We start from the raw sequence: 13,234 nt of genomic DNA, 5'->3' as shown, positions 1-13,234 counted from the left end.
AAAATGTTTGACCCAGGTTAAACAATTTAAAGGAAATGCTACCAAATACTAATTGAGTGTATGTAAACTTTTGACCCACTGGGAATGTGATGAAATAAATGCTGAAATAATTCATTCTCTCTACTTCTTTTCTGACATTTCACATTCTTAAAATAAAATGGTGATCCTAACTGACAGGACATTTTTACAAGGATAAAATGACAGGAATTGTGAAACTGAGTTTAATTGTATTTCGCTAAACTTACGACTTCCACTGTATTTCACTCATTTCAAAACCATCAGCGCTCTCAAAGTGCAAGGACGTGTCCAAATCCATATCACCAACCAACATAGATGCAGCCTCTTCCAAAGTGAAGAGCCGTGACTGCTTTGGCGCTGTCATTCTGACAGCATACCCCGTTTCCGGTTGCTGGTTGATGATAACAGCCACGCAAATACGACAATAGGTTGTTAGCCAGTTCATTTTGCGATATTGACACAATCATTGTCAGAAAAGGCTGTTTGCGGCCTCAACTCATTTAAAGAATGGCCGTCAACGGCCCCTCTGGGATCTAAAGGGTTTAAAGTAATTTGTTATCATAGTGCTGCTAGCTAGGCTAGAGTACATCTTGGAGATGGTTTAGGCTCAACCTATGAGAGGTAGCCTATAGGTTAGCTGATGTCTCAGACTCTCTAAGTCAAGCATTTTACTATTTATTTAGTTGAGATATTTCAATAGTTGGTCATTGGGCTGAATGGTATGTAACAGTTGAAATGAGTGGATGGCGTTGTATTGCTGGTATGACAGACACACCGACAGAGACACACAAAGTGCTGTGTTTGTATGTAGTTCCAGGATTTTATACAGAGAAACGCATGAATTGATATCGAGGCTAGGCCTAGCCTACCTAATGTGTGCATATGTTTTAGCGTGTGTGTGGTGGTGCACTCTTATGTGTGTGCACACTTGAGAGGGGGCAGATATTTGGTCCTGTGTGGCTGAGTAAGTGATTGAGTGCTAGATGTCCGGTTTCTTAACATGACCTGTGTTCTGACGTAGGTTGGAGAGAATGTCAACTCATTTTGTGGTCGCTCATCTGTGTGCGATGGTAATGCTATCCCCTCACTGGGGATGCGCATAGGCTAAAAGTGTAAGCCCCCCCCCATGCACGCCTAAGCCCTGGCAATTCTGCCTCCTGCTCTCATGTGGCGTTGGTCCCTTAAAAGGAGCTCCTGATTAGTGTGTGTGTGTGTGTGTGTCATTCTGCACACTGCACATACATTTTGTTTATTTATACAACAACTTAATGTGTTAACACGGCTTCATCTAATAGCACAACCAAATTTCCTGGATTGCAGTTGAGATGCACACTCATTAAAATAAGCACATACAAGAAAACACACATACATGTAATAGTGCCAGACATGCCCACAAACATATACAGTTGGAATTGCTGTTATGATTTTAGTTGTCCTTGATGTCCTTTTGTTTTAAATGTATTATTATATTTTTTTAATTGCTTTGTCCTATCTCTTTGTTGTTGGTGTATTAGGAGATGCTTGGGGATGGGGAATGGAATTAATTGTATTTTTTATTTTTCTTCCTGGGGGGACTGTGGGAAGGGTCTCGAACGGTTGAGAGACAGCTATTGGGGAACTGGGGGGGGGTCTTGGAGGGTTCGGGTTCATGTTTTTTGGCCTGGTGATGTATCGGTCAATGTGCCCTTGAGCAGGGCATTGACCCTGGATGCTTCTGTGTGTCCCTCTGAATGGGAATGTGTTGGATGACTGGTATGATGTAGTTGTTGAGCGGCTTCACTGCAAGTATATTGTATGTATCGAATATTCAATACATTTTTAAAAAGAAAAAAGGGGGAAAATGGTGTTCATGGGAGGACACCCCTGAAGAAGCCACTGCTGTTAAAAAAAAGTTTGCAAAAGTGCACCTGGATGTTCCACAGCGCTACTGGCAAAATATTCTGTGGACAGATGAAACTACATTTGAGGTGTTTGGAAGGAACACACACAACTATGTGTGGAGAAAAAAAGGCACATCACATCAACACCTCATCCCAACTGTGAAGTATGGTGGAGGGAGCATCATGGTTTAGAGCTGCTTTGCTGCCTCAGGGCCTGGACAGCTTGCTATCATCGATGGAAAAATGAATTCCCAAGTTTATCAAGACATTTTGCAAGAGAATGTTAGGCTGTCTGCCAATTGATGCTCAACAGAAGTTGGGTGGCGCTACAGGACAATGACCCAAAACACAGAAATTAATCAACAGAATGGCTTCAACAGAAGAAAATAGTCCTGACCTCAACCCAATTTGAGATGCTGTGGCATGACCTCGAGAGAGCAGTTCACACTAGACATCCCAAGAATATTTCTGAACTGAAACAGTTTTGTAAAGAGGAATGGTCCAAATTCCTCCTGACCGTTGTGCAGAAAAGGTTTGGTTGAGGTTATTGCTGCCAAAGGAGGGTCAACCAGTTATTAAATCCAAGTGTTAACATACTTTTCCACCCTGCACTGTGAATATTTGCATGGTGTGTTCAATAAAGACATGAAAACGTATAATTGTGTGTGTTATTAGTTTAAGCAGACTGTGTTTGTCTATTGTTGTGACCTAGATGATCAGATCAAATTTTATGACCAATTTATGCAGAAATCCAGGTATTTCCTAAGGGTTTGCATACTTTTTCTAGCCACTGTATAGTTTCTATGCAATCTTTCTAAATGTCAACATAAAATCACAGGATAAGTTATTGGTAACATAGCTAGTGATAGGGGTCGATTTAGAACGGAGTTATGCACGCATAAATGGAACTTCTCTAGGGTAGGGGGCAGCATTTGGAATTTTGGATGAAAAGCATGCCCAAATTAAACTGCATTCTACTCAGGCCCAGAAGATAGGATATGCATATAATTAGTAGATTTGGATAGAAAACACTCTGTTTCCACAACTGTTAAAATAATGTCTGTGAGTATAACAGAACTGAGAGAACCTGAGCGAAATCCATTCAGGAAGTAGGATTTGATTTGTTTTCTATTCAATGCCATTACAGTATCCATTGACTTAGGACTCAAATTGCAGTTCCTATGCCTTCCACTAGATGTCAACAGTCTTTATAAATTGTTTCAGGCTTGTATTCTGAAAAATTAGGGAGTAAGAGCAGTCTGAATGAGTGGACCCTGCCGTGTCACAGAGCTTTTTCATGCGCGCGACCGAGAGTGCCTTTCTTGTTTACCTTTTTATGTTGACTACGTTATCGTCCGGTTGAAATATTATCGATTATTTAGGCTAAAAACAACCTGAGGATGGAATGTAAACACAGTTTGACATGTTTCTGTAAACTTTACGGATGCAATTTGGATTTTTTGTCTGCCTGTTGTGACTGCGTTTGAGCCTGTGGATTACCGAACAAAACGCACAAACAAAACGGAAGTTTTCGGATATAACCAGAGACTTTATCGAACATTCGGTTACAAGTCCAATGCTCTAACCACTAGGCTACCTGCCGCCCCAATGATCTGGCATTAAACAAACCTGTTTGTCCATGTATGCTGCTGATTCAAAGCTACGCGCATCAGCAACCAATATAAGTGTGAAGTCACTGAAACCTTTAACAAAGAGTTGCAGTTAGTTTTAGAATGGGTGGCCAGTAATAAACTAGTCCTGAACATTTATAAAACTAAGAGCATTGTATTTGGTAAATTATTCCCTAAGTTCTAGACCTCAGCTGAATCTGGTAATTAGTGGTGTGGCTGTTGAACATGTTGAGGAGACTAAATGACTTGGTGTTACCTTAGATTGTTAACTGTCGTGGTCAAAACATATAGATTCAATGGTTGTAAAGATGAGAGGTCTGTCTGTGATAAAGACATGCTCTGCTTTTTTGACACCACACTCCACAAAGCAAGTCCTGCAGGCTCTAGTTTTTTCCAATAATGATTATTGTCCAGTCATATGCTTATGTGCTGCAAAAAAGGACCTAGTTAAACTGCAACTGGCCCAGAACATAGTGGCCTGTTTTTGGTCTTCATTGTAATCAGAGGGCTAATATCAATACTATGCATGCCAGTCTCTTATGAAAGATGGACTGCATCACTTCTTGTTTTTATAAAAAACAATGTGTTGGAAATTCCAAATTTGTTGCATTGTCAACTTATGCACAGAACTGACACACACACTTACCCTACCAGACATGGCACCAGGGTCTTTTCACCGTCCCCAGGTCTAGAAGAAATTCAAGGAAATGTACAGTATTATACAGAGCCATGATTGCATGGAACTACCTTCCATCTCATATAGCGCAAGTGAACAGCAAACATGGTTTCAAAAAACAAATATAGCAACTAGGGATGCACCGATATGACATTTTTGGCCGATAGCAATATCCAATATTTTTCTTGCCAAAAAAACTATATAAAAAATTGCTGCCTTTTATACATTCTAGTACACACTGACCAAAAAGTTATTTTGTTGTCATGTCCCCATTACCAGTAAAACATCATCAAAACATATTTATTTCACTTACTTGCTGTGCTGTTTTGTTGTTCAGTCATTTAATTCTCAACCAGGATTTCATCATACATAAGTTTCAGCTCTGTCTGTTCGTGGCCTCTACTTTCGTGGGTCCGTTTCCATCTTGTCCAGCTGTGTCTAACATTTCACGTTAACACTGTTTCTTGTCTGCATTGAAGTAGCGGTCCTTGTACCTAACATCGAGCGTGGTGGCGACACAGTTAAGTGGCTCAGAGAATGCCTCCGAATCGCTTGTTCACGGTCCCCTAGTAGAGTACTTTTGCAAGTTTTAACCCCACAGTCTGTCAGCAGTTTTGTTGAGCAGGTGTTTCAATGCCATGACAGAGGGTATCACGTCTGCTGCAGACTCAGTTGATGAGCTTATTTCTCGATTCCGTTGTTAAAATGGAGCTAGGAGTTTGTTGATGGTTCTAAGTTTCAAACATATATTTTCAAATGCCATTTTAAATGGCAGCAGCGGTATGAGAACCAGCACATTCTTGAGCTTGCAATACGTCTTTCCTCATTACGAAATCCTCGTCGACCCACTGTGCTGTCAGACTCGGCATGCTCATGGAGCTGACATCGCTGGTCCAAATGTCAGTCGTGAAGCTAATAGCAGTGACGCCCATAGCAAGTAGCTCATGGATGTGCGTTTTCAACAATACTGTGTAACTCTGGTAGGCCAACATCTGAAAAATAGAGCCTACTTGGTAGTGTGTACCGGGGCTCGAGGTGCCCAACCAGTCGGTGAAAGCCAACATCGTCCACAATAGAGAATGGTTGATTGTTGTCAAGGGCAATGAATTCCATTATCTTGGTGTTAATGGATTTCACCTTTTGAGTTGACTTTCAAATGACTGCTCGACTTGAAATTGTTTAGTTGTTAGAAGTGTGCGCTTAATTTTTTTCTGCTTTTGTTCTCAGTAGTCGCTGAACGTCTGGGGGTGATGCACTTTCAAATGAGTAATTGGGTTTGTGATATTGAAAGATTTCACTTTCTCCCCTCTGGAAATAATAGGTAGCACAAACGTTGCATATGGCCTTTTTATTATCTTTCTTGTAAACTTCAAAATCCACACAGCAGACATTGTGGGCTAGGTTAGAAATGCTGTGTTGCACGCAGCAGTATTTATCGTGGCGTCGTTACGTCATCTACCTACGTTATATAGGTATGCACGTCAGCTTTGACATCGGTCTTGCACATCAATGTTAAACTAGACAAAAGTTTTGAGAATGACACAAATATTAATTTCCACAAAGTTTGCTGTTTCAGTGTCTTTAGATATTTTTGTCAGATGTTACTATGGAATGCTGAAGTATAATTACATGTATTTCATAAGTGTCAGGTTTTTATTGACAATTACATGAAGTTGATGCAAAGAGTTAATATTTGCAGTGTTGACCCTTCTTTTTCAAGACCTCTGCAATCCGCCCTGGCATGCTGTCAATTAAATTCTGGGCCACTTCCTGACTGATGGCAGCCCATTCTTGCATAATCAATGCTTGGAGTTTGTCAGAAGTTGTGGGGTTTTGTTTGTCCACCTGCTTCCTGAATATTGACCACAAGTTCTCAATGGGATTAATGTCTGGGGAGTTTCCTGGCCATGGACCCAAAATATTGATGTTTTGTTTCCCGAGCCACTTAGTTATCACTTTTGCCTTATGGCAAGGTGCTCCATCATGCTGGAAAAGCCATTGTTTGTCACCAAACTGTTCCTGGATGGTTGGGAGAAGTTGATACCATTCTTTATTCATGGCTGTGTTCTTAGGCAAAATTGTGAGTGAGCCCACTCCCTTGGCTGAGAACCAACCCCACACATGAATGGTCTCAGGATGCTTTACTGTTGGCATGACACAGGAATGATGGTAGCACTCGCCTTGTCTTCTCCGGACAAGCTTTTTTCCCGGATGCCCCAAACAATCGGAAAGGGGATTCATCAGAGAAAATGACGTTACCCCAGTCCTCAGCAGTCCAATCCCTGTACTTTTTGCAGAATATCAGTCTCCCTGATGTTTTTACTGGAGAGAAGTGGCTTCCTTGCTGCCCTTCTTGACACCAGGCCATCCTCCAAAAGTCTTCACCTCACTGTGTGTGCAAATGCACTCACACCTGCCTGCTGCCATTCCTGAGCAAGTTCTGTACTGGTGGTGCCCCGATCCCGCAGCTGAATCAACTTTAGGAGACGGTCCTGGAGCTTGCTGGACCTTCTTGGGCGCCCTGAAATCTTCTTCACAACAATTGAAGCGCCCCCCCTTGAAGTTCTTGATGATCCGATAAATGGTTGATTTAGGTGCAATCTTACTGTCAGCAATATGCTTGCCTGTGAAGTCTTTTGTGCAACGCAATGATGACGGCATGTGTTTCCTTGCAGGTAACCATGGTTGACAGAGGAAGAACAATGATTCCAAGCACCGCCCTCCTTTTGAAGCTTCCAGTCTGTTATTTGAACTCAATCAGCATGACAGAGTGATCTCCAGCCTTGTCCACGTCAACACTCACACCTGTGTTAACGAGAGAATCAATGACATGATGTCAGCTGGTCCTTTTGTGGCAGGGCTGAAATGCAGTGGAAATGTTTTTGGGGGATTCAGTTCATTTTCAATTAATTGCAATTCATCTGATCACTCTTCATAACATTCTGGAGTGTATGCAAATTACCATCACACAAACTGAGGCAGCAGACTTTGTGAAAATTAATATTTGTGTCATTCTCAACTTTTGGCCACGACTGTATAGGTGATAGAGGAAGCAGCAGTGAAATGCTTGTTAGTGGATAAAGTGGCCCATTAGTGGACCACACACTCCCATCTGGAAAACTACCAGCAGTGATAGAAGCAGCTATATACCAGCTCTTCCTCACACTGACGAAAGTGCCTGGCGATCAATTGAATGCAGTCTTCGGTTGAAGTTGGAAGCTTCCATACACTTAGGTTGGAGTCATTAAAACTCATGTTTCAACCACTCCAAAAATTTCTTGTTAACAAACTATAGTTTTGGCAAGTCGGTTAGAACATCTGCTTTGTTCATGACACAAGTCATTTTTCCAACAATTGTTTACAGACATATTATTTCACTTATATTTCACTGTATCACAATTCCAGTAAACTTCCAGTCAGAAGTGTACATACACTAAGTTGACTGTGCCTTTAAACAGCTTGGGAAATTCCAGAAAATGTCATGGCTTTAGAAGCTTCTGATAGGCTAATTGACATAATTTGAGTCAATTGGACGTGTACCTGTGGATATATATTTCAAGGCCTACCTTCAAACTCAGTGCCTCTTTGCTTTACTTCATGGGAAAATCAAAAGAAATCAGCCAAGACCTCAGCAAAAAAAATGTAGACCTCTACAAGTTTGTTTCATCCTTGGGAGCAATTTCCAAATGCCTGAAGGTACCATGTTCATCTGTACAAACAATAGTACGCAAGTATAAACACCATGGGACCACGAAGCTGTCATACCGCTCAGGAAGGAGACGCGTTCTGTCCTAGAGATGAATGCACTTTGGTGTGAAAAGTGCAAATCAATCTCAGAACAACAGCAAACGACCTTGTGAAGATGCTGGAGGAAACCGGTACAAAAGTATCTATATCCACAGTAAAACGAGTCATATATCGTCATAACCTCACAGGCCGCTAAGCAAGGAAGAAGCCACTGCTCCAAAACTGCCGTAAAAAAGCCAGACTACGGTTTGCAACTGCACATGGGGACAGAGATTGTACTTTTTGGAGAAATGTCTTATGAAACAAAAATAGAACTGTTTGGCCATAATGACCATTGTTATGTTTGGAGGAAAAGGGGGGGAGCTTGCAAGCCGAAGAACACCATCCCAAACGTGAAGCATGGGGGTGGCAGCATGTTGTGGGGGTGCTTTGCTGCTGGAGGGACTGGTGCACTTCACAAAATAGATGGCATCGTGAGACAGGAAAATTATGTGGATATATTGAAGCAACATCTCAAGACATCAGTCAGGAAGTTAAAGCTTGGTCGCAAATGGGTCTTCCAAATGGACAATGACCCCAAACATACTTCCAAAGTTGTGGCAAGGTTTTTGTGTGGCCATCACAAAGCCCTGACCTCAATCCTATAGACAATTTGTGGGCAGAACTGGAAAAGCATGTGCGAACAAGGAGGCCTACAACCTGACTCGGTTACACCAGCCCTGTCAGGAGGAATGGGCCAAAATTCACCCAATTTATTGTAGGAAGCTTGTGGAAGGCTACACAAAACGTTTGACAATTTAAAGGCAATGTTACCGAATACTAATTGAGTGTTTGTAAACTTCTGACCCACTGGGGAATGTGATGGAAGAAATAAAAGCTGAAATCAATCATTCTCTCTACTATTATTCTGACATTTCACATTCTTAAAATAATGTGATCCTAACTGACCTAAGACAGGGAAGTTTTACTAGGATTAAATGTCAGGAATTGTGAAACATTTAAACTCAGTTTATTTGGCTAAGGTGTATGTAAACTTCCGACTTCAACTGTGTGTGCTTACATAGACTTGTGGCTTATAATTTTATTCTCTGCAATTTACTATAACATTTTGGTTTTCTAAGTAAAGAGGAGTAAGACCGAAACATTTTGGTTCTGTAAAAACGTGAGTGTTGAGGTGTGCTCTGAGAGCGACACAAGCTACGCAAATTAGCCATTCTAAAGCAAAAACATACGAATGTGTGCAGCCCAGCAATTTGTAGCTTGATGCAAGTACGCAGGATCATCATTTTGCGTACCTAATTGCGTTCTTGTGTACTTGCATAGAGTAAAAATGTGGCTGTACACTGAGTGAGGATGTTTTCATTCTCCTCCAAGATGGGACCCACATCACTCCTCCAGCTCTGAGGTGAGGACCGAAGCTCTGCGCTGGGACTCCCTCTTTTCCTACAGCTTTGCACAGAGGCCCAAACCCACCTCTCTCCAGCTCCTGCTGAGTCCACGTCCCTTTACACAGCATGTTTCAGCCACAATATTTATAAACATTTGGCCTATATTCTCGCACACTTGTCAATTGACACCGATATCTGCAATCAGATTTCACAGTCAGATGACAAACTAGCCTATGTCCCAGAGCACCTAGACCAGGGTTACCCAACTGGCGGCAATTCTACACAAAAGGGGAACGACATAAGACTGTAAAAACACCAGCAAATCAGCTCCAAGTGATTTTATTTTTGGCAATCTGTTTCAAAGTATTCCCACTTATAAGAGAGAAATATACAGTATGTATGTATATCGTATACAAATGTTAGCAAGGTTTGAAATTATTCTGTTTTGGTAAAATATTATATCCATTTGGATTTATTGTGGTAAATTTGCAGTTTACAAATTTCTGGCCCTCCTAGGTGATGATTTCCGATCTAGACCAAGTGTAGACACATTACAGGCTATTATATTACATTCTGTAATAGATTGGGGTGTACTACCCCTGACGGTCCAAACATACACTGAGTGTACAACACCTTCCTAATATTGAGTTGCGCGCCTTCAAGGTGCCGAAAGCGTACTATAGGGATACTGGCCCATGTTGACTCCAATGCTTGCCACGGTTGTGTCAAGTTGGCTAGATGTCCCTTGGGTGGTGGACCATTCTTGATGCACACAGGAAACTGTTGTGTGAAAAACCCAGCACCGTTGCATTTTGACACAAACTGGCACCTACAGCTTGGCACCTACAGTACTACCATACCCCGTTCAAAGATACTTAATTAACCCTCTGAATGGCACACACACAATCCTTGTCTCAAGGCTTAAAAATCCTTTAACCTGTCGGCTCCTCTTCGTCTACACTGATTTGAAGTGGATTTAACAGGTGACATCAATAATGGATTATAGCTTTCCCCTGGATTCACCTGGTCAGTCTGTCATGGAAAGAGCAGGTGATCTTAATCAGTGTACAACACTAACGTCCACTGTCCATTGGTTGTGACTGGGAACCTGTAGCTAGCTGTGTGACAGACAGTGTGTCAATCTCATACCCTCTCGTTCTCCCTGCATGCACCTGACCCGGATTCTAGGAAAGTAGCAGCTGTCAGAAAAATATGCATTGAAAGATGAGATGAGCCCCTCAGCACCGAGGAGGGGGAGAGGGAGAGGATGAAGAGAGGGGGGAGCAGCATGGCAAAGGGGAAGTAGCGAACCAACCTACTGTAGCAGGCCAGAGGTGTGTGTGTGCAAGTTGTAATTTCCGATAATGGCCATGATAGGTGGACATTAGTGGATGTGATTTTGTATAGCTGGCAGGTGTGTGTGTGTGTGTGTGTGTGTGAGAGAGCAAGACACCTCTGTGTGAGTGATGAGCGGGATGGGGCTGCTGATGCTGGATGTCCCCAGTCAGTCTGATGGTCTAATCACATCTCTAGACAGACAGGGACGTCATTGCCTGCAGCCATCTTCCTTTCTCTCCCGCTCCCTCATTCATACATATATATATATATATATATATAACTGGATCAGATAGACTAGAGGGAAGGACTAGGAACAGGACATTCCTACAGCCCTGTCACACACAAACACACAGTTTAGGGGTGCTTTGTGTGGGGGGGTTGAGTGTGAGATGCATATGGGAAGGTTGCAGGGAGATGCCTACCCCTATACGCCAAATTGGTTTGGTCACCCAAATCTTGCACCCCATACCCTCCTGTGTGCTACTGCTAGTTGCCAGGGAAATGGTGAAGCTGATTTGTCAACCCTTTCCTCTTAGACCCAGACAGCCCAGGAAAGTTGAGGGAGGGAGAGAGACTGTCTGGGTGCACACTGTTCCTGGTAAGTCCATGAATCCTAACGCCGATCACCCTCCTCATGGGCTCGGGTGTGCAAGATGAGCTGATTTCCCCCCCTCTCGCTCACTCACACACAATAAACATGGCTTTGTATTGTTGTCTTTCAGGTGGAATCCGTTATCTCTTTTCTAAAATGTCTCTTTTTTTCTCTCTAACAGAATGAAGATGGGTGCTCTCCAGTGAATTTAGACTTCCTTGTCATAGAACAGACATCATAGAATGGACCTCACAGATTCACAACCAGACCTCACCAGTCAGGCCCCGCAAACCTGACTGGACAAAACTATTACTGGACATTACAATCCAGACCTCATAATCTGGATTTCACAATCCTTACTTCTTCATCTGGATTTTGCAATCCAGACCTCACAGCTTGGACATTGTAAACCAAACCTCATAATCCATAATCTGGACCTCACAACCCGGACCTGCAGTGTTGATGCTGTAACCCAGGTCCTCCTCTTAGCACCGGTATGGTACTACTCAACGGTTCTCAACCGCACCACTTCCTCAGGCAACAAAGCGGCAAACCTGCCCAGTCTCACCTGAGGACTGCCCAGTCTCAAACCTGCCCAGTCCCCCACGTCATATTTCAATTTTCTTCACTTATTGGCTTTTTGTTGCTTTTGTTTCTTACATTTACATTTTGGCCAGTTTGGCTTCCAGGCCAGTGTCCCCTCCACACAACTCAGATGCTCCCACATCATACCAAGCCTCCAAATGGCTACAGTAGTCACTAGTGTTACTTGAACTTTGTCTTCTGTTACATGCTACTGGGTCCTTCCATGTCCCTGTCAGCAACAAATTGTGCTTCATTCTAGTAGTTTGTAAATAGGTTCTCTAGAGGATCCTCTTAAATAATGTGGTACATGATATATATAGACACAATGTCAATAGTGTTGTATCATCTAAACATCCAGTCAGGCAGGAATAGTCCCATATCTGAGCTGTTGGTACTAATACTGACACTGTCTAGCTGAAACCCGTAATGGCTTTCACAGATCTAATGGCAGAGCAACTCTGTTGCTGTGGATTTCTAACATTTCTATTTCTATGGTACAGCATTGTCACCAAGTACAGTGCCTTGCGAAAGTATTCGGCCCCCTTGAACTTTGCGACCTTTTGCCACATTTCAGGCTTCAAACATAAAGAAATAAAACTGTATTTTTTTGTGAAGAATCAACAACAAGTGGGACACAATCATGAAGTGGAACGACATTTATTGGATATTTCAAACTTTTTTAACAAATCAAAAACTGAAAAATTGGGCGTGCAAAATTATTCAGCCCCCTTAAGTTAATACTTTGTAGCGCCACCTTTTGCTGCGATTACAGCTGTAAGTCGCTTGGGGTATGTCCCTATCAGTTTTGCACATCGAGAGACTGACATTTTTTCCCATTCCTCCTTGAAAAACAGCTCGAGCTCATTGAGGTTGGATGGAGAGCATTTGTGAACAGCAGTTTTCAGTTCTTTCCACAGATTCTCGATTGGATTCAGGTCTGGACTTTGACTTGGCCATTCTAACACCTGGATATGTTTATTTTTGAACCATTCCATTGTAGATTTTGCTTTATGTTTTGGATCATTGTCTTGTTGGAAGACAGATCTCCGTCCCAGTCTCAGGTCTTTTGCAGACTCCATCAGGTTTTCTTCCAGAATGGTCCTGTATTTGGCTCCATCCATCTTCCCATCAATTTTAACCATCTTCCCTGTCCCTGCTGAAGAAAAGCAGGCCCAAACCATGATGCTGCCACCACCATGTTTGACAGTGGGGATGGTGTGTTCAGGGTGATGGGCTGTGTTGCTTTTACGCCAAACATAACGTTTTGCATTGTTGCCAAAAAGTTCAATTTTGGTTTCATCTGACCAGAGCACCTTCTTCCACATGTTTGGTGTGTCTCCCAGGTGGCTTGTGGCAAACTTTAAACAACACTTTTTATG

General features: G+C 42.4%; 1 protein-coding gene across 2 annotated transcripts in view; it reads left to right on the top strand.

Annotated features, from left to right (window-relative positions):
* The window catches only part of irs1 (insulin receptor substrate 1), a 58,395-nt gene extending 45,958 nt beyond the window's left edge, over positions 1-12,437 (top strand). The window contains exons 2-3 of one of the 2 annotated variants that reach the window (XM_024376669.2): positions 11,215-11,276; positions 11,452-12,437. In XM_024376669.2, coding sequence (XP_024232437.1) covers positions 11,215-11,276; positions 11,452-11,511 — 122 coding nt within the window. In that variant the 3' untranslated portion in view covers positions 11,512-12,437. The remainder of the gene's footprint in view (positions 1-11,214; positions 11,277-11,451) is intronic. The other variant, XM_024376670.2, reaches the window with a different exon arrangement.
* The last annotated feature ends 797 nt before the right edge of the window (positions 12,438-13,234 follow it).

Source organism: Oncorhynchus tshawytscha, linkage group LG17 (assembly GCF_018296145.1).
Source record: "Oncorhynchus tshawytscha isolate Ot180627B linkage group LG17, Otsh_v2.0, whole genome shotgun sequence".
Classification (NCBI taxonomy): domain Eukaryota; kingdom Metazoa; phylum Chordata; class Actinopteri; order Salmoniformes; family Salmonidae; genus Oncorhynchus; species Oncorhynchus tshawytscha.
The sequence above is the reverse complement of the archived record's forward strand: the minus strand, read 5'-3'. Positions and strand labels throughout refer to the sequence as shown.